Raw genomic sequence first — 19802 nt, forward strand, 5'->3', positions numbered from 1 at the left:
TGTGGTTTGTTTCCCTCTCTTCTCCTTTTTTTCCCTCTCTTCCCTTATGTTCATCTGTTTTGTTTCATAAGTTCAACATATAAGTAAAATCATATGGTATTTGTCTTGCTCTGATTGACTTATTTCGCTTAGCATAATACATTCTAGCTCCATCTACATCATTGCAAATGGCAAGATTTCATTCTTTTTGATGGCTGAGTTATATTCCATTGTAGATATATACCACATCTTCTTTATCCATTCATCAATCGATGAACATTTAGGCTCTCTCCATACTTTGGCTATTGTTGATGATGCTGCTATAAACCTTTGAATCTGTATTCTTGTATCCTTTGGGTAAATACCTACCAGTGCAATTGCTAGATCGTAGGGTAGTTCTATTTTTTTGAGGAACCAGCAGTGCAAAAACGTTCCCCTTTCTGCACATCCTTGCCAACACCTGTTGTTTCTTGTATTGTTTTTGTTGTTGTTGTTGTTGTTGTTTTTAATGCTTATTTTTTTTTTTTTTAATTTTTTTTTTCAACGTTTATTTATTTTTGGGACAGAGAGAGACAGAGTATGAACGGGCGAGGGGCAGAGAGAGAGGGAGACACAGAATCGGAAACAGGCTCCAGGCTCTGAGCCATCAGCCCAGAGCCTGACACGGGGCTCGAACTCACGGAGTGCGAGATCGTGACCTGGCTGAAGTCGGACGCTCAACCGACTGCGCCACCCAGGCGCCCCAATTTAATGCTTATTTTTGAGAGAGAGAGAGAGCGGGGAGAGGGGCAGAGAGAGAGAGGGAGACAGAGGATCTGAAGTGGGCTCTGTGCTGATAGCAGAAAGCCCGATGTGGGACTCAAACTCATAAACTTCAAGATCATGACCCAAACCAAAGTTGGACACTTAACTGACTGAACCACCCAGGTGCCCCATCTTATGTTGTTAATTTTAGCCATTCTGACAGGTGTGAGGTGGTATCTCATCATGGTTTTGATTTGTATTTCCCTGATGACAAGTGACAAGCATTTTTTCTTGTGTCTGTTAGCCATCTGGATGTCTTCTTTGGCAAAGTGTCTATCCATGCCTTCAGCTCATTTTTTAAGTGGGTTATTTGTTGTTTGGGTGTTGAGTTTGATAAGTTTTTTATAGATTTTGAATACTAGCCCTTTATCTGATATGTCATTTGCAAATATTTTCTCAAATATCTTCTTCGGTAGGCTGCCTTTTATTTTGCTGATTGTTTCCTTCACTGTGCAGAAGCTTTTTATCTTGATGAGGTCCCAATAGTTCATTTTTGCTTTTGTTTCCTTTGCCTCCAGTGATGTGTCTAGTAAGAAGTAGCTGCGGCCGAGGTCAAAGAGGTTTTTGCCTGCTTTCTCCTCTAGGATTTTGGTGGTTTCCTGTCTCACATTTAGGTCTTTCGTCATTTTGGTTTTATTTTTGTGTATGGTGTAAGAAAGTGGCCCAGGTTCATTCTTCTGCATGTTGCTGTCCAGTTTTCCTAACCCCATTTGTTGAAGAGACTTTTTTCCACTGGATATTCTTTCCTGCTTTGTCGAATTTTTTGCTAGATTCTTGAGGGTTTTCTACGTATAAGATCACGTCATTTGCGAATGGGGATAATTTTACTCCTTTATTTCCAATTTGGATGACTTTTACTTCTTTTTCTTTCCTAATTGCTCTGGCTAGGACTTCCAGTACTGTGTTGAATAGAAGTAGTAAAAGTGGGCATCTTTGTCTTGTTCCTGATCTTAGAGAAAACGCTTTCAGTTTTTCACCATTGAGTGTGATGTTCTCTGTGGGCTTTTCATAACACAGCCCTTGCTATGTTGAACTGCTTTCTTCTCCATCTTCAGTGCTCACCCTCCTGCCTCCTGCTCATTCACTTTCTCCCATTAGTAAAGAGAACAGTCCGTGATGCCCCTCCCTTGACTCTACATCTGCTTACAGAAACCACTCCCTTCCAACAATCATTCCCCTCTTCCTTGTCTGTATCACAGCTTCTTCATCTTCCCTTCACTCTTGGTCCAACACAGGTTCCTCCACCTCTCTGGAATAGTCTTGCACGGTCCCTCCCAAGCCCCCCGCCCCCTTTGCAGACACATCCCTCCCCCCCCCCCCCCCCCCCCCCCGCAATGCAGTGGCTCCCTGGGTGCATAAGTTCCATCCCCTCTTTAGACTTGGTCTTCTCTGGCCTTCTGTGGCAGTATGCTTCCAGCAGGCCTTCTGGCTCAGGCCCACCCTCTGACCCCTGCTTGTGTCTTCTCGGGTTTTCAAGTTTGAGGCACATCAGAGCTGGTGTCAAGTCCAGATGCTCCGACTCTGAGAGATTTGGGTGGTCTGGGCTGGGGCCTGGGACTTTGCTCTGCTCTGCTCGGTGACCCCTCCTGGGCACAGACCATGTGGAACAAGGCCCTTGGCAGGTTTGCTTTCTATGGCCTCTGTTGCATGTAATCATGCTCTTCAACACCACCTCTTTGGGGACATTTTTAGGCACCATATGCTGTACATATCCTAAGCCACATCCCCTCTGCCCTGGACACCAGGCCTGCTTCTCTTCCGGTACTTCTGACCTCCACGGAGGTTCCATCACCCCCAGAAATGTGGGCCCTGTTTGGTGCAGCCGGTCCCTTGCCCCCACAGCCCATCGGTGCTTCCCCATTCCTGGCCTTCCAGTCCTTTGTCTGCTGTCTTGGGCCTAGATGAGGCCATGTAGCTTCTTTACTGTCCTGCCCCCACTCGTCCCTGCATCTCCTTTTGCACTGGGCAGTGCTCCAACTCAGACTTATGGTCACATGACACCTTCTCACTTAAAACCTTGTGTACCTTTACTAATGCAAGCCAGAATTCTGATCTAGGCTGGGGTGTTGCCTCTCCAGGCACAGGGTGCACCCCCTTGCCTATCAAGCATGTGACTGCCCTGCCTGAGCCACTAACGAGGAGGCCTTTCCCGAGCCCCAGACTGTGCCCTGCCCCTTGCAACCCTTTCTACGAACAGCCTAGCAGCACCCCTTGTGCCTCCTATAGGAGAAGATGCTAGATATCTACTGGCTACTACGCGTCTGCCTGCGGACCGTCGAGCATGGCGACCGCACAGGTTCTCTCTTTGCCTTCATGCCTGAGTTCTACTTGAGCGTGGCCATCAACAGCTACAGTGCTCTCAAGAATTACTTTGGCCCCGTGCACAGCATGGAGGAGCTCCCAGGTGACAAAACCATTCAGGCCGGGAGGGGGCAGGAAAAGGGCCTTTATTGTAAACCCTTAGCAACCCTGTTCTGCACACATGGCCCAGCAGCACACATCCGTGTAGGAAAGAGGGGAGGTAGCCCCTGTTCTCTTTGGTCCTGTGTTAGACAAGCATCTGCAAAAGCCCCACATGGTGGAGAGCCCTGCCCTGGTATTAGCGGCCACAGAGCCAACAGCTTCTCCCGGATGCTAGGAAGGAAAGAGACAGGATGGAGTGCCGGAGTGGGGGCCCCTCCGCTTTCACTTCCTTCTTGCTGTGGTACGGGAGCCGGTTGGCCTCACACAGACACCCTGGCACTGCACATGGGATGTGGCAGCCCATGCAAAGGCAGAGCGGCTTGTGTTTGCAGATCGCAGTAAAGGGTGGTGGTACCCTGCTGGAGGCCATACGTAGGAGCTTGGGCTTCTTGCAGACTACTGATTTCAGGCTGGGTTTGGTGGTTTATGTCTGGATCAGGCTGTGGGCTGTCAGGCCCCTGGCCTGTCCCCTGCCCCGCCCCAGGCCTAGGTGCAGGCTTTGTCCTCAGAGGCGGAGCCATGGGTGCCCAAGGGGCTTTGACTGCTGAGCCATCAAGTGTGTGTGCGGAGATGGGTTTGAGCCCAGTCAGGACTCTTGCAGGACCCGTCCTCCCCCACAGTGAGTCTGTGCAATGGCCTCTCACAGTCAGTGAATGCCATGCCCAAAGTCCCTAGATGACAGCTTGGGCCCAGACTGGCCCTTGAAGTCAGCTCTGGAGCCCGCTGCCCAAGCCCACTCACCCTGCCAAGGGACGTGCCTGCCTCTGGAACCCCTGCTCCCGGCCAAGCACTCCTACTGCCCCATCCTGCAGGCTATGAAGAGACTCTGACACGCCTGGCTGCCATCCTTGCCAAACACTTTGCCGATACACGCATCGTGGGCACTGGTGAGGTGCCCTACAAAGGGCTTGGGGATATGGGGATGGGATGGCACTTCTGGCTGGCCGTTTTTTGCAGAATGCCGGCCAGGTGGGCTTGAGGCATGGGGGCCGGGGCTCATGCCAGCTACCTGCTGAGGCACAGCCTGTCCCAACAGACATCCGTGACTCGCTGATGCAGGCCCTGGCTAGCTACGTGTGCTACCCACACTCCCTGCGGGCTGTGGAGCGGATCCCTGAGGAGCAGTGAGTGGGGGTCGGAGCAGGGAGGCGGGCACTCTGACCTGCACAGCACCATGTCTGGCCTCACCCTGTGCCCACCACCCCTTGCCCTTGCAGGCGTATTGCCATGGTAAGGAGCCTCCTGGCTCCCTATGAGCAGCGGCCCTGGGCCCAGACCAACTGGATCCTGGTGCGACTCTGGAGGGTAAGTGTGGTTGGATGGGAAGTGGCTATGGCTGGCTGAAGGGGAGGGTTTCCCTGCCTCCCTGACCCCCACTGACCCTACCCACAGGGCTGTGGCTTTGGGTACCGCTATACACGGCTGCCGCACCTGCTGAAAACCAAGCCAGAGGATGCCAACTTGCCTAGCCTCCAGAGTGAGTGTCCAGGTTGGGTGACCCGATGGCTCTGGCCCACTGCTGTTGGTCTTCTTGGACTCTTCTCGCTTCTCCTGGCCTGTCTCCCGGACTCCTGTTGGGCCCCAGCTCTGGCCCCCGGCATTTCCATTTCCCTGCTTCCTCCCAGTCCAAGGACACTCTGGGACACCTCCCCCTTGCTCCCCTGTCCCATGTGTGTCCTTTGGGCCTGAATGCTGTGCATGGGTCATGGTGAAAAGGGGCAGCATCTTCTCAGGGTGCTGGCAGCTTACTCAGAGTGAGGACTCCGAACCAGCTCCCTGACCTCCAGCCTCGTCCTGGCACCGTGTCCACCTCCCACTTCAGTGTACTTGAGTCAAGGCAGGGGCACAGACTGGGGCTTGGTCAGGGCCCCAGAGGGTGCCCATGGCGTTCCCAAGAGGAAGGGGAATTTGGTTGGGGGCAGAGGTTGTACTGTCTCTCCAGGGGCCATGGATGGCCCAGCAAAGCCCTGTGAGCCTGAGGACCTTCACCTAGGCCCCTCCTGGGTCCTGGGTTTTCTGCCTTGCAGTCTGCCTGCCATACTGTGCACTCACCCCACTTGGTGGTTTTCCTAGGCCTATGTGATGTGTTTCTGCCTTTATGGGCAGGGTTTTTGCACAAAAGGGTCCCCAGAGACTGGGTGCCTTGTGTGAAGTCACTCATCAAGTCCTTGCCGGTTTTCTTGGATGCACCAGCGGGTGGAACTGAGCTGCAGTTAGAGTGGCAGTGGGACTAGATACTCATCCTGCTGGCTGTAGGAACTATTGATTTGCACGGGGTGGGGGGTGGTGTCCAGCCCGGCTGTGGCTTAAGGGCTCTGGTTACCGCTCCCCGTCAGCCCAGACTTGGCACCCACCACCTCGGCCATATGCCAAGGCCAGGCCAAGGGCAGCAGAGGAGAGTAGAGGACGGCAGGGCTCTGACACAGTAGGTCTTGGGGATGCTGGTCTTGAAATGAATGAGGAGAGGCCTAGGTCACCCTGTCTGGGTCTAGCCCTCTCTGAGGGGCATGCAGCTGAGGACTTCTTTGGGGGCAGGCTATGGCTGGGGGGCTGCTCTAGGCCAAAGGGATGCTGTGGGGCCAGGAATAACTTCAGCCTGTGGCTTGCCAGCAGGAGGAGGGACAGATTTAGCCCTAACCCCCAAGCAGCACTGTACCCTGTCTTCCCTGCCTTCATGACCTGAGCATCCTCAGGGAGTCATCTTTTTGTCCTTACACCAATGGCCCAACAAGTCGGGACAGAGGTAGACAGGCAGGAACCACAGACCAGAGTCCCCAGTGATGCCACCGTGTCAATGCCCCTGCAGAGCCCTGCCCCTCCACCCTGCTTCAGCAGCACATGGCAGACCTACTGCGGGAGGGTCCTGATGTGGCACCCAGCTTCCTCAACAGTGTCCTCAACCAGCTCAACTGGGCCTTCTCTGAGTTCATCGGCATGATCCAGGAGGTGGGTCATAGTGGGTCGCGTGGGCTGTGGTGTTGCAGAGGACCAGGCATGAACTGCAGTGTGGCCAGGCCACTGACTGCCCACCTGCTGGTGGCTCAGATCCAACAGGCTGCCGAGCGCCTAGAGCGGAATTTTGTGGACAGCCGGCAGCTCAAGGTGTGTGCCACCTGCTTTGACCTCTCGGTCAGCCTGCTGCGTGTCTTGGAGATGACCATCACGCTGGTGCCTGAGATATTCCTGGACTGGGCCCGGCCTACCTCTGAGATGCTGCTGCGGCGTCTCGCACAGGTGTGTCCATCTGGGCAGGGAGGGGGGCCCCTGGGGACCCCCCGGTGGTGAGCCCACCCATCCACTCCACCAATGGGCTCCTGCCCTCACAGCTGCTGAACCAGGTGCTGAACCGGGTGACGGCCGAGAGGAACCTGTTTGACCGTGTGGTCACCCTGCGGCTGCCTGGTGAGGACCCAGTGCCCTGAACCCAACATAGCACAAGCCTTGGTTCCTCTGCTAGGAGTTGTGACGCCTGATTGTCCATTCTGCATTGGGACAGGCAGGCTTGGTACCCTCAGCCTTAGGTCGCCCTTCTGTGGGGAGGACGGGGGGGCTCGCACTAGCCAGGAGGCCTGGATCCCTCTCCAGGATCCTTGGATCCCTCCTTTCCCTTCAGGCCTGGAGAGTGTGGACCACTATCCCATTCTGGTGGCTGTGACAGGCATCCTGGTGCGGCTCCTGGTGCATGGCCCGGCGTCGGGGTAAGTGTTAGGCACCAGGGCCCCATGGGAGCTGGCATGGCTGATGGGGAGTGCACCAGGCAGGGTCTCCCTGCCGCCCGCCGTTTCTTCATCTCTAAAATGGACCTCAGCATCAGGCGTTGAGGCCAGGGGGAGGTCATGAGGTACAAACTGCCTAAACAGGTGGTAGCAGCAGTAGTTCTGAGTAGGAGAATCGGGGACCCCAGCAGAACAGGGTGCCCGAGCCGCATGGGCATAGCCACTGGCTTGTGGTTATACCTCAGGCATGGGCGGGGTGCTCTCCTGCAGCATCCAGCACAGCACTGCTGGGAAGGGGGGCTGAGTGCACACACTGATACTTGTGTTCACGAAGGCTCCGGTGACGAGCGTGTACCACCTTTATTAAGGAACTCCACGAACAACTGGATCCAGGACTTGTAGGAGCCCCCAGCTCAGCACCCACGCAGGAGGGGTTCCCAGGCCCCCCGCCCCCTTCCCTGCCTCCCTGTGGTGGGTGGTAAGAGCATATGAGACCAGGGCACTGCCTCAGCCATTAGACCAAGATCAGTGCCAGACCTTAAGAGGCTTCTACCCTCGAGGGACAGCAAGTTCCGGCTAGGCCCTCCCATCTTGGCCATGCTCGGGCTTTTTACTGCTAAAAAGCTGGGGGCACAGGCCATGTTGCCCCTTACTGCTGTCTTGTGAGCCCACAGGAGAGGCTGTGCTCTCAGAGTGGTCTGTGGCTGCCCCTGACCAGAGGGAGCAGGGCCACTCTGGCTGATGCTCAGGCCAGGCCCTCTGGGGGGTCTCTTGAGGAGCCCCACCTGCTTCCTTCCTGCCCAGCAGACTGCATGGAGTTGTGGAGCTTGAAGTAGGTTGGATGTTGGTGCATGTTTCCTCCTTCCACCCTGGGTGGAGGCCTAGGTCTTCCTTTGGAGCCCTTCTCCTCTTCCCCTGTGGGCCCACTCTCTTCCTGTCCCCTTGGGAAGGGGAAGATGGTTATGCTTCAGTACTTCACCACGGCTTGGTAGCTGCCTTGGCCTCTGAGGTGGTGTACCTAGGGCTCTCAGGCAAGGGCTCTTCCAGATGGCCCCAGTTCCAGTCCTCGTGGGACGTGTGGGCACCAGTAGGTCCTGCTAGGGTCTAGGGCCTTTGGGCCCTGTGTTAGAGCAGAGCAGGAGAGAGGGTGGGGAGCCCAGCCCCTCCATTAGTGAGTGGGGCTGCTGTGGTTGAGGTCAAGGCCGTGCAGGAGGCTGGAGGACCAAACCCAGCGCTCCCACCAGCATCTGGCAGTTGTCAGGGCGGCAGCAGGGAGCAGGGCGAGCAGCGGGTGGCAAGTGGCCTGGCTCTGGGCCCAGGGCAGCCTAGGTCATCACCAGACCCTCAGAGCCCGTGGAGCTAGCAGACTCAGAGCCAGCCTTGAGCCGCAGGCCCACAGGATTGTAGAGATCAAAGTCCTCGGCTACTGCCAGCTGCACACGCCCATTGAGGCCCCTCCTGCCCGGCTCCAGAAAGACCACATGCTTGTGGACACTGGCCTTGCGGCTGGGCACATCCGGTGGTGTGCTGAGCACTGAGGACTGTGCGCTCAGCTCCTGGAGGGGGCTGGGTGCCCGGGGCCAGCGGCGGCAGTGGCAGGTGCGACGGTAGCAGCGGCGGCAGCCTGGGCAGGGTGGCGCAAAAAGGTAGAGCAGCACGAGCACCAGGCCCACAGCACAGCCCAGCAGGGTGGTGAAGCCTGTGTTGAAAGCCTCGGGCTCAGGGTGTGGGAAATGCACGCTCACGTTGTACTCGTGCGTCTGGTTGTGATGCAGGCGGGGCCCGGCTGCCAGGCACACAAAGACCCCCTCGTGCTGTGGCTGCACATTGCTGATGGCCAAGCTGCCATCAGCCAGCACTGCGATGCTGCCATCTCGGGATCCTGGTGCCACCAGCAGCTCGTGCTGTGGTGACACCCAGGCGATGCGCACGGCTGGGGCACTGGTGTTGCAGTGCAGCCTCAGGGACCGACCCATCTGCACGTGCAGCTGCACTTCGGGCTGCTCTAGGCCCTGAGCCAGGGAAGCTGAGCAATTCTCAAAGACACGGCTGTGCTCAAAGAAGCGCACACGGGATGTGGGTACCTTGAAGGCCAGGCACATGTACTCTCGGGCAAAGTCACTCACAGCGCTTAGGCCCCGCTGATGCCAGCGCTGCAGCAGGTGGTAGAGACGGCAGTCACAGGGTAATGGATTGTTGTGCAGGTAAAGGCCGTTCTTAAGAAAGGCTGGCAGTGCAGCCAGGTCAGGTACTGGGATGCGTCCCAGGCGGTTGGAGGAGAGATCCAGAGTACGTAGGTGGGTCGTGCCCAGACCGTGCAGGTGGTCAAAAGAGAAGGAGGAGAGTTCGTTGCAGCCCAGGTAGAGGCGGCTGAGTGCGCCCAGGCCATGGAAGGCGTGCTCATCCAAGTGCGCTAAGCGGTTATTGAACAGAAGCAGCCTCTCGAGCGCCCCCAACCCTTCGAGGTCGTGGCGGCCAAGCGCCCGCAGCGCGTTAGATGATAAATCGAGTAGCCGCAGGCCGCTGGCGTTGGTGAAGACTCCGTGACCTAGCACGTCCAGTTCGTTGTGGCCTAGGCGCAGGGCGCGCAGCCGGGAGAGTGGCGCCAGCCAGCCGGGGCGGAGGCGCTGGAGCGCGTTGTGGCTCAGGTCGAGGTCTGCAGCAGCGGCAGGCAACGCAGCCGGCACGTCCTGCAACCCCAGGCCCGCGCAGCTCAGCAGGTCAGCGGCGCACACACATCTGTAGGGGCAGTTATGGGGTGCAGAGGGCAAAAAGCCCTCTGAGCCCAGACTGCCCACCCCGACGCGCGGCATGCACAGCAGTGCGCCCAGCAGCACCAGCCAGGCCATGGTGGTGACTGCCGGGGGTGGAATGGGGCAGTTCTGTGTGGGGCGCGGCTCCAGGACTCACCCACTTCTGCTGGATGTGGGCTCCACCCCACACGCCAACCGCCCCTGCTTCCCGGGTCCAGGTCGGGACTTGGGGCCGAGCTCCACTCAGCACTCCCTCCTCCGGCTTCCCCAGCTCTCCGGGTGCTTCCCCGATCGGCTTCTAAATACTCTCCTGGAGGAGGGCGGGGCCTCGGCCTCCCATTGGCCCCAGGCTGGAGGGGGTGGGGCACCCCCCCCCAACCTCGACCTAGGTTCCAGGGTGGCCGCCAGAGGGGGCGCGAGTCCGTCTCTGATATCCCAGCCTGTTCTTAGCCTATGGCTTTCCCTGGTGCCTGTCTTCCCGGGAATAGTAGCAGGGAAACCTGGGAGGCACGCCTTTAAGCTGCTAGTGCTATTTATTTGTTTTCTTTGGAGTTAGTGTATATTAGGGGGTAGGTAGAGTTTCAGTATCTGCTAGTCACCATTTAAACTGGTACAAGGGCTGTATGGTTCTTACTGGGACCCAGGACTGGGCGGGGAGGGTAGGGGGTGTGGCAGTGTGAGCAGCAGGGAGATGAGGTGGGACAGAGGCAATTCAGGTGGGCTGAATTGTCCCCCCCACCCCTCCAATAGGTATCGTTTTCAGATAGGCCCAACCTTCTGACTACCCTTGCACCCTCTCCCACCCAGGACAGAAAGAGCCACGTCAGTGCTCCTGGCTGATCCCTGCTTCCAGCTCCGCTCTATATGCTATCTCCTGGGGCAGCCAGAGCCTCCTGCCCCTGGCACTGTCCTGCCTGCCCCTGACCGGAAGCGCTTCTCCCTACAGAGCTGTGAGTGGGCCAGGGGTGGGTCAGGGAAGAGGGATCCGGGACTGGCCTAGGTGAGGAGTCTCCAGAAGAGCAAATTCCCAAGTTGTGGTATTTAAGAGGCACTGGGTTCTAGGGCCACGTTGGGTCTGACAACTGCCACCAACCCCCAGACACAGATTACATCAGCGTTGAGGAGCTGGCCCAGGTGGAACAGATGCTGGCACACCTGACTTCTGCGTCGGCCCAGGCAGCAGCTGCCTCCCTGGTGAGTGGGAGTCACTGCACACACGTCCACACCACCCAAACACACGTTAGCACAAATGTGCATACCACACACGTGTGGCATGTGCCCTTGTCTGGGTATCTGACCCCAGCCCACCCTGCACTCTGCTCCCTGCAGCCCACCAGCGAGGAGGATCTCTGCCCCATCTGCTATGCTCACCCCATTTCTGCCGTGTTCCAGCCCTGTGGCCACAAGTCCTGCAAGTAAGTGGGCCCCATTGGTGCAGGGGGCTGGGGAAGCAGCAGGGATACACAGACCCTCCTCCTCCTCCCGTTGTAGAGCCTGCATCAACCAGCATCTGATGAACAACAAGGATTGCTTCTTCTGCAAAGCCACCATCGTGTCTGTAGAGGACTGGGAGAAGGCAGCCAGTACCAGTACCACTTCCTCGGCAGCCTAGCCCACACAGCAGCAGCCTCCACCCTTGAACTCAGACCCAGGCTGGGCCCTATTTATGAGCTCCTCTTGCCCTATTCCCCATGTCCTCCCCCATCCCCGCCATGTCCAACCTCCTTGTCTGAGTGTAACCTCATTGGCGGGAACCCAGCCGTGTCCTAATTGTGCCTGAGCTTGACTTTCAGTCAGGGCCACAGTGAACATTAAATTATTATTCCATACAGCCCTGGCCCGGACCTTCTTGAGGGAGTAGGCTTTGTAGAGGATGCCCAGCAAGGATCCTGCCAGATTACGTCCACAAGAGAGGGCAGGTGTCCAACAGCTTCAGCCTTGTCTAGTCCTCTGAGATAACGGCGAGTCCAGGGCCTTTTGATGTGTCAAGCCAGAGCTCCCCATGCCAGTAGAGAAATGGAGATTCAGCCAGCCCCATGGTATCCCCTCACATGATGATGCGTGGTTCCGGCACCGACTCGCCAATAGACTTGTGGGGCAGCACACTGGCCCCGTTGAGGTAGAGCTCGTCGTTAACTATGACGTCCTCACCCAGCACTGTCACGTTCTCCATGCGCACCTCGAAGGAGGGGGCAGGCCTGGTCAGCAAGGCAGGCACATTCCCTGCCCCTCTCCCCATCTGGCCCAGCCCACAGGCTTACCCACTGGCCCACGCGGCAGCGCCAGCCCACAATGCAGGACTCGAGCCAGGAGTGGGATCGGATGTGGGCGTCTCGCAGCACTGTGCATCGCCGGATGCACACACCATCCTCCACTACCACGCCAGGACCCAGACTCACGTTGGGGCCGATGCTGCAGTTCTGGCCAATGCGGGCACTTGGGTCCTAAGGACAATGAAGGAAATACAAGTGAATCACTTGTCTCCCGAGATGAAGTCGGGGGGGGGGGGGCGGTGGGGAGGGTGGGGAGTGGGGGGAAGACGTGCGTTTATGATGGGCTGGGCAGGGGCCTTACCACCAGCACATTGCCCACAATGCCAGGGCCTGAGCACAGTTGCTCAGGCTGCTTCTGTCGCAGGGACTGTAGGAAGAGGCACATGCCAGTGAGAAAATCCTTGGGCTGCCCTATGTCCATCCAGAAGCCTGTTGGGAGGAAATGCATCAGGGGGCTCAGCCCAGCCACACCCCACCCCCAGCCTGTGGCCTCCCTGCCTCACCCTGCAGCTCCATGGCATATAGCTGCCCCTCCGTGGCCATGACAGGAAAGATCTCCTTCTCAATGGATGTAGGTTGCAGCTGTGGGAGTGGGCAACTCGTGAGCAGGGTCGGGGGGGTAGGGGCCTGCCCTGCCCCAGCCCACCCAGCAGCTGGCTTCTACACACCTGGATGCGCCGCAGCACTGCAGGGTTCAGAATGTACATGCCTGCGTTGATCTTGTTGGACACAAACACCTGCGGCTTCTCCACGAACCGGTGAATGCGGCCTGTGTCAGCCTCACATACCACCACACCATACTTAGAGGGTTCCTCCACTTTGGTCACCTGAGTAGAGGGGGACCTCAGGCCCAATCCAGTGTGCCTGAGCCTTGATATGCTATGCATACTGTTCTAAATCTCCAGGGCTGTGCCCAAATGCTTAAAGACACATACTGCACAGCCCTGCACCCACAACACAAGCAGATAGTTAAGGGCCGCAGACTGGAAGAGGCTGGGCATCGGGGCAGGAGTGTCAGAGAAGAAAGACCTGATCCCTTACCAGGATGGAGCCCTCCTGGCCATGGTGCCGGTGGAACTGCACCATGGCTTGGAAGGGGAAATCGCAGATCACATCACTGTTGAGAACGAAGAAAGGATCTGCAGTCTCAGAGAGCAAGTCACGGGCCAGTGCCAAGGGCCCAGCTAGGAGAGAGGTGCAGGTCACCATCTTTCTAGGGGTTTGAACCTTTGGAACCAGGCTCAGCATACCCCATCCACGCTGAGTCTCACCCCTTCTCAGACCCTAAACCCCAAAGGAACCTTCCTGTCTTTACTGACCTGTGCCTAAAGGCTCTTCTTCGTGAGACATGGAGATTCGGATTCCCAGCTGAAAGGGATAAGCCGCCTGTCAGGTTCCTCCCAACAGGATGGGTGGTTGCGCGGGGAGCAAAGAAAAAGGTCAAGAGTCCGAGCCTCACCCTCTGCTCCTGCGCCTTCATTTCCTTCTCCAGCACCTGAGACATGTAGCTCACCGCCAGAATCACGTGGTCTACGCCTGCCTGTTGGACAAAACAGCGCCGGCCGACAGAAGGTCTCAGCCAGAAGGCACGGGCATTCACGACCTAGTCCCTCGTCCTGCCAGGTCCCACCACGACACCGACCCCGGGTCTTACCGCGGCTAGCGCCTCCACTTGGTGCAGCAAGATGGGCTTATTGCAGAAATCCACCAGTGGCTTCGGGATGCTCAGCGTCAGCGGCCGCAGACGCGTCCCATAGCCGCCCACCAAGATCAGTGCCTTCATCGCGCCTGCGGGCGGCCGGAGAGTGAGTCCCAGACTCCGAAGCGTCCGCGGCCCGGCCCGCCCGGCCGAGCCCTGCCGCGAACTCCCGCCGCGGCCCGAGCCCTTCACCTGCCAGACTGACCCACTCTGGCTCTGCCTTGGCCGCCCAGTCCGCCCTGACGCCTACCCGGGACCGCACACAGGAAGAAGCGACGCCAGACGGATAGCTGCTGGCCCGGAACTCAGGCCGGACCTAGGCGGGGGGTGACGTTGGCCCGAGCCGGCCAATCGGCTGCCGTATACGTGGCACGGACGCCGACGTCGGAGCGCCGGGGCGCGGCGTTCTGGCAGACGTAGCCAATGAGAGCCCGAGCACGCCGAGCTGCCATGGGGACCGGGACGGGGTCTGCGGGTCAGCTGCCCATTGGCGGATCCAAAGGCGGAACTGGCGCCAAGGGCGAGGCTTTCTCGCCCACGGGTGCCGGGGTCCGCTGCCGCGCGGCCGTTTCCGGCCCCGCCCCGGCGCAGCGGCTCGTGGGACTCGGCGGAGGGACGCGGGGCAACGGGGTTGGACCAGCCTCCCGGGAGCCGCGGGACTGCAAAGACGCGGACACAGCTCAGTTTCTAGCGGCTTTATTTTGACATACACGACCTCAGACACAAGCGGGGCGGGCAGCGCTAGGTGTACAGAAAGGGGCCGCCGGGCCCCGAGCACCCTTCCCCCGCACGCAAGGTCCCAAGGAGACGCAGTGGCCCAGCCGTGGGCGGAGGCGAGAGTGGAAGAGGGTGCAGACCTGGGGCAGCTTGGGCAGGTTTAGGCAGCTTCCAGGAAAGTGGAGCAAAGAACGATTCCTAGAGACGAGGCCTTACGGTGCCCCGAGAAGCAAAGGAACCACGTCCTTCCCAGGGTGCTCCAATTTTTCTCATTAAAACATGTTTTTAAATCAGCACAAACAAAACCAAATTGAACAGCTTTAAAGTTCCAAGCAATCTGCATCTAGGGGGCGTGCACGTGGCCAGATGTGCGCGAGTGAGCAGCGGCTACTGAATTAGCCCAGGGCTTTGGCCCCTGGGGAAACCCCCACACCCACTGCACAGGCCCCAATGTGAGGGGAGGGAGAGGTGGGGTCTCCTGCAAGTTGCTACACTGGTCCCCTTCCTCGTTAAGCACCACCGGTCCCACCCCACCCCCCCCAGCCCAGGGGGCTGGTGTTGACTTGGCCCAAGTAAGCACTATAGAGGGGGGTCACTTGAGCGCCCCAACCCATGATCCCGCGTTGTACTTTGGTCCCAAGTTGGGGTTTGGGAAGGCAGGGCCTGGCAGGGACAGGGCTCTCTGGCAAGGACCAGGGAGAGAGTAGAGGCAGAGAGAGAGCATGTGTGCACACACAAGCCCAACACCCACCAGGTAACAGAGCTGGGTCCCCCCAGTGTCAAAAGTGCCGAAAAGAGGGGTCCTGCCCTAAAGGAGAAGCAGCAAATCCCAGACCCTTCTGCTCTTTTTAGTGCCAGGAAAACACTGAAGATAAGTGGGTATAGCTCTCTCACTACGAAGAGAACGGGGCAGCATCTGCTCCCCCAAATACAGGAACTGAGGCGGCACAGCACATCCCCAGGCTGGAGAGTTTCAACTGAAGGGAGTCCCAAGCAGCCCCTGACTCTGTCTTGGCCTTTGCCCTGCCAGGAAACGACGGTCTGCACTAATGAAGAGCTACTACCCCTATGGCTGAAGCCACAGAATGGTACAAGAAAGATGGTCATTATTGACCAGAAACAGGCAAGCTGTCCCTCCCAGCCCCAAGGAATGGGAACCTGCCCACCACTGGCACCAGGATCAGAGGGCCGAGAGAGATGGGATCCATCAAGGAGCCCGTTTAAAATGTGTGAGGCTGCATCTCTAAGGACTAGGAAAGTAGTCCACCAGTTATCAAGGCTTCTCATATACAGACTGGCAGGCTTACCTTTAATGCCCAAACAAGGGCCATGCCAAAAATGACAATGACAGCGGCCCTAGGCCCAGAGGTGAGGGCACTAACCATGGCAATGGCTGAGTGCCGTGTCACCTCCTGGCCACATGTTAGAGGTGGCAGGTCTCTGTGCCATTAAGGGCTGGCGGCAAAAATTACTGAAACCACAAGAAGGGTTGCCCCTTGGGCCTTCACTGTACCACACTGTTGAGCAGGGCCACACTCCAGGCCTACAGACAAGGTGCTGGGCCAGCAGGGAAATACCTCATACAATTCATCTGCTACCAGTTCTTTGTAAAAAGGTAGCACCTGCTGACAACAGGCACAAGGGCCAAAGCTCACCTCAGAAATGGAAAAGACTATTTTGCTGAGGAAAGCATGATGGAAATCAATATTTACTAATAAACAAGGCTACAGCCCAGGGGAAAGATCCCAAGTAACAAGGGCTGGCAGATGGAGAAATGGACAGACTGATGGATCCCAGGAATGATAAGACAAAACTCATTAGCAGAATCTGGGCACCTGCACCCAGGGCCCAAACAATGTCCCTATGAGAAGACAAGCTTAAAAAAAGCTCTCCCTCCCACGACTGGAGCTCCTTACAATGGGCTGCTGCCTTGAGCTTAGCCTGGGGAAAGGTGACACCCTGAGCGGACCACAGCCCTTGAGCCCTGGGACGGGCAGCCCATCCAGAGGCAGCACAGCTGCCCAAGCTAGAGGAAGAGGACTCCCACCCATAGCCCAAGAACTGCAAATACTGTCTGGGCCAGAGCCACCAGAGGCCCTGGAGCCTGCTGGGACATTAACTCTCCTTGGCAAATACAGCAGGGACCCCTTCAGTGGGGCAGGAAGGGGTAGCCTCTTCAGGCAAGGGATCTTGGTGAGAAAGGCTGGCTGGGGTGTGCAGGCAGGAAGAGGAGCAGGCTCAAGTGCCAAAGAGTGCCTGGGAATCCCATGGCCTACTCTCTGTCAAAAGCTGGCTTCAGCACAGCTTCATGAATCTAGCCTCACGCCAAGGTCAGAACTGAGAAGGACGGGTCCAGCTAAGTGCAATTGGCCCTGTGGTATCCTGGGGGCATCTGTTAAAGCACTGGCTGATGCCCACACCACCAGACTAGAAAGTCCCCAAGAGCTGGGCACCCAACCCTCTCCTTCTGAGGAACAAAGGATGAGTGAGCACAGAGGGACCCTGCACCAGCCCAGTGCTTCACCCTAAAACCTGCAGGGCCCTATAGCCACAGACCCCAAAGACCTAGGCCAGAGAAACCAACGTCCAAGGGCACCCTGTCCCTGCTGCCAAGCCCATCCACCAAGGGCACCTCTTCCTTCCTAAGTCAGCCTGGACACAGCAGTCAGAACTGTAGAGCTAAAGAAGCCTGGCTGTGAGGATGTGTGTTGTGCCCTCCTTCACTTTATATATATGGATTCCAGGCTACAGCTAAAAACATTTCTTTTAGTTTACACCAAAGAGAAATATAACCCTTTAAAAGCAAGTCTGTGTGTCCTCACGGCGAGTTCAGTCAGAGCAATGGTCCCTGCCTGCGGGTGGAGAGGAAGGGGTTCTAGGGGCCCAGGGCGGGGCCTACTGGTTCTCGTCCCGCATCTGTTCCATGATGCTGATGAGGTTCTCCAGGCCGAACACATAGCCTCGGTCTGGCCCATCATGCACGGTGGGGTCATCCCGGAAGCCCTTGAACGTGCTATGTGCAAAGTCGATCATGCGGACATCCACCTTGGGTGGAGAGGAGGGGCCGGCCTCAGGGCTGGTGCTACTGGGGCTGGTGCTAGGGCCACAGAGTGGCGCCACCTCAGGGAGCCCAGTATCCAGGTGCTTGAGACGCATCTCGGCCCGGCGGTCCAGGAAGGACTCTGCCCGGCACTCCCTGCCATCGTAGATGACAAGCAGGGAGCTGGAATAGAAGCGGTAGGATGCCTGCCGCTCCAACACAGCTTTCAGGCCCCGCAGTTTGCTCAGGATGGGCTCAAAAAGGTCACGCCTCAGGTCCAGGCCATTGTGCAGGTACTGATAGAGGGCGTTGCGGAAGCCTTCAATGGAGAGCCCGCGGCCATAGTACTTGTTCCTGCAGAGGTAGTGTCCTGTGTCCAGCTGGTATACCTGAAAGCCCAGGAGACAGAGGGGGTGAGCACCAGAAAGGTCTGATGACCGTATAGTGCCCTGGGCAGGTACTGTCAAAAGTACTTCTGACCAGCCTTAATCGTCCCAATGTCAAGGCAACAGGCTCTCACAGTGGCTCTGTGTCTGGAGCCCAAAGGTCATCAGGTAAGGCCGAGAGGGCTCAGGGAACATACCTATAAGGATGCACTCAGCATCCTGTGGGGCACTCACCCTCTCGGAGGAGATTCTGGACCACTGTGGGCCCGGAGGACACCTGGCATGGATAGCAGGCAGGCACATGTGCAACCCCAAACACGTGGGCGGCAGCAGCTAGGCTCTCACCAGGGCAACTCACCTGCATGCCACAGACCCTGACACCCAGTGTAGCTGACGTACTCTGCTCGCACTTCCTCATCTGCCGGGCCGCCTTCTCAGCTGATGCATCATCACCATGCTGCCGGGTGCCCATCTTCAGGTCCAGAACACAGGGGTACTTGAAGTGGTGCACCACGTTCTCAAGCAAGAGGAACTCTGGACCACGTCAAGGAGAGTAACAGCCACACTCACCATCAGCCCCAACCATGAAACCACAACCAAGTTTTTCTATAAAAGGGGGCATTCTCTTTAAATGTAATCTGTATTCACCTCACAAATTCTCAATTTGTGACCTATCAAATTATTGACAGGCACCACAGGCCTATCAATTATTTTCAAAAATGTTTCTACTGTGGCAAAATACACATAACAAAATTTACCGTTTTAACTATTTTTTAAAAGTGTTTATTTAGTTTTGAGAGAGAGAGAGAGCACACACGTGCAGTAGCTGGGGAGAGGAAGAGAGAGATGGGGACAGGACCTGAAGCAGGCTCTGCACTGATTGCAGACAGCCCGACTCAGGGCTCGAACTCACAAACTGTGTGATCATGACCTGAGCCGGAGTTGAACGCCTAACCGACTAAGCCGCCCAGGCACTGCCCGCCCCCCCACCCCCGTGCCATTTTAACTACTTTTAACTGCACAGTTCAGTGGCATTAAGTACATTCACATTACTGTGCAACCACCATCACCCTTCATCTCTGGAACTTTTTTATGTTCCCAAACAGAAACCAGAAATTGTACCCACTACACACACTCCCATTCCTCTTCACATCCCCATGTCTGGGAACTGCCATTCCAGTTTCTGTCTCTATGAGTATGCCTACTCTAGATACTTCATATTTGTCTTTTTGTGTCTGGCTGTTTCAGAGCAAAATGTTTTCAAGTTTTAACCATGCTGTAGCATGTGACAAAATTTCATTCCTTTTTTATGGCTGAATAATTTTCCACGGTATGGATCTATGACAATCTGCTGATACCATCACATTTATTTTATTCTACTTTACTCTGTCTGGTAGGCATACACAAACTAAAGAAGGTCTGCCAGATTCACATGCATTCCTGGCACCGTAAGTAAACCAAGGCCCTGCTCAAGCCATACCACATCCAGGCCTAAAAGAAATAGGGAAGACATCTTCACAGCACTATCACAAACATGAGAAATCAGGTTTACCACTTCCAAACAGGAATCTTAGGAAAAGATGGATTTAAATTTCTACCCTGTCAGGGCACTTGGGTAGCTCAGATAAGCGTCCGACTTCGGCTCAGGTCACAATCTCACAGTTCTTGAGTTCAAGCCCCACATTAGGCTGTGCACTGACAGTGCGGAGCCTGCTTGGGATTCTCTCCCTCTCCCTCTGCACCCTCCCACACTCTTCTATCTCAAAATAAATTAAAAAAAAAAAAAACTTTAAATAAGTAAATAAATAATACATTTCTATCCTGCCATTTACTGACTAAACTTCAAACCAGTGGACTATATACTTCAGCTTGTCCCTTAGTACTTTTAGGACCTTCTGCTCAAAATGCCTCTATGGTCCTGGGCGGCTGGTATTTATACCCATGTCCTCATTTAAATCTGTGGTCTGCAACC

At 56.5% G+C, this 19802-nt stretch overlaps 4 protein-coding genes across 14 annotated transcripts in view; 1 reads left to right on the plus strand and 3 right to left on the minus strand.

The window, feature by feature from the left end:
- Window positions 1–11546, plus strand: part of RNF123 (ring finger protein 123) — a 31892-nt gene extending 20346 nt beyond the window's left edge. For 7 of the 8 annotated variants that reach the window (XM_045050208.1, XM_045050225.1, XM_045050203.1 and 4 more), the window contains 13 exons: window positions 3010–3187; window positions 4059–4133; window positions 4283–4370; window positions 4464–4551; window positions 4639–4723; window positions 6053–6192; window positions 6292–6480; window positions 6573–6648; window positions 6860–6944; window positions 10523–10665; window positions 10815–10909; window positions 11045–11130; window positions 11207–11546. In XM_045050208.1, coding sequence (XP_044906143.1) covers window positions 3010–3187; window positions 4059–4133; window positions 4283–4370; window positions 4464–4551; window positions 4639–4723; window positions 6053–6192; window positions 6292–6480; window positions 6573–6648; window positions 6860–6944; window positions 10523–10665; window positions 10815–10909; window positions 11045–11130; window positions 11207–11327 — 1449 coding nt within the window. In that variant the 3' untranslated portion in view covers window positions 11328–11546. Of the gene's footprint in view, window positions 1–3009; window positions 3188–4058; window positions 4134–4282; window positions 4371–4463; window positions 4552–4638; window positions 4724–6052; window positions 6193–6291; window positions 6481–6572; window positions 6649–6859; window positions 6945–10522; window positions 10666–10777; window positions 10910–11044; window positions 11131–11206 lie in introns of those variants that run through there. The other variant, XM_045050229.1, reaches the window with a different exon arrangement.
- On the minus strand, window positions 7288–10076 carry AMIGO3 (adhesion molecule with Ig like domain 3). The gene has a single exon (XM_006928770.4). The coding sequence runs from the start codon at window positions 9809–9811 to the stop codon at window positions 8288–8290; it is 1524 nt and encodes a 507-aa protein (XP_006928832.1). The 5' UTR covers window positions 9812–10076; the 3' UTR covers window positions 7288–8287.
- On the minus strand, window positions 11516–14017 carry GMPPB (GDP-mannose pyrophosphorylase B). The gene is made up of 9 exons (XM_003982233.6): window positions 13643–14017; window positions 13448–13528; window positions 13308–13356; window positions 13030–13172; window positions 12657–12815; window positions 12492–12570; window positions 12290–12417; window positions 11977–12159; window positions 11516–11894 (listed from the first exon to the last, which is right to left on the minus strand). Exons 1-9 carry the CDS (start codon window positions 13769–13771, stop codon window positions 11763–11765), a joined length of 1083 nt encoding a protein of 360 aa, XP_003982282.1. The 5' UTR covers window positions 13772–14017; the 3' UTR covers window positions 11516–11762.
- Window positions 14018–14367: 350 nt separating this feature from the next.
- The window catches only part of IP6K1 (inositol hexakisphosphate kinase 1), a 58500-nt gene continuing 53065 nt past the window's right edge, over window positions 14368–19802 (minus strand). For all 4 annotated transcript variants that reach the window (XM_011291603.4, XM_045050290.1, XM_045050286.1 and 1 more), the window contains 2 exons: window positions 18189–18364; window positions 14368–17833 (listed from right to left, as the gene is read on the minus strand). In XM_011291603.4, the coding sequence (XP_011289905.1) occupies window positions 17300–17833; window positions 18189–18364 (710 nt within the window). In that variant the 3' untranslated portion in view covers window positions 14368–17299. The remainder of the gene's footprint in view (window positions 17834–18188; window positions 18365–19802) is intronic.

Source organism: Felis catus, chromosome A2 (genome assembly GCF_018350175.1).
Source record: "Felis catus isolate Fca126 chromosome A2, F.catus_Fca126_mat1.0, whole genome shotgun sequence".
Lineage (NCBI taxonomy): Eukaryota > Metazoa > Chordata > Mammalia > Carnivora > Felidae > Felis > Felis catus.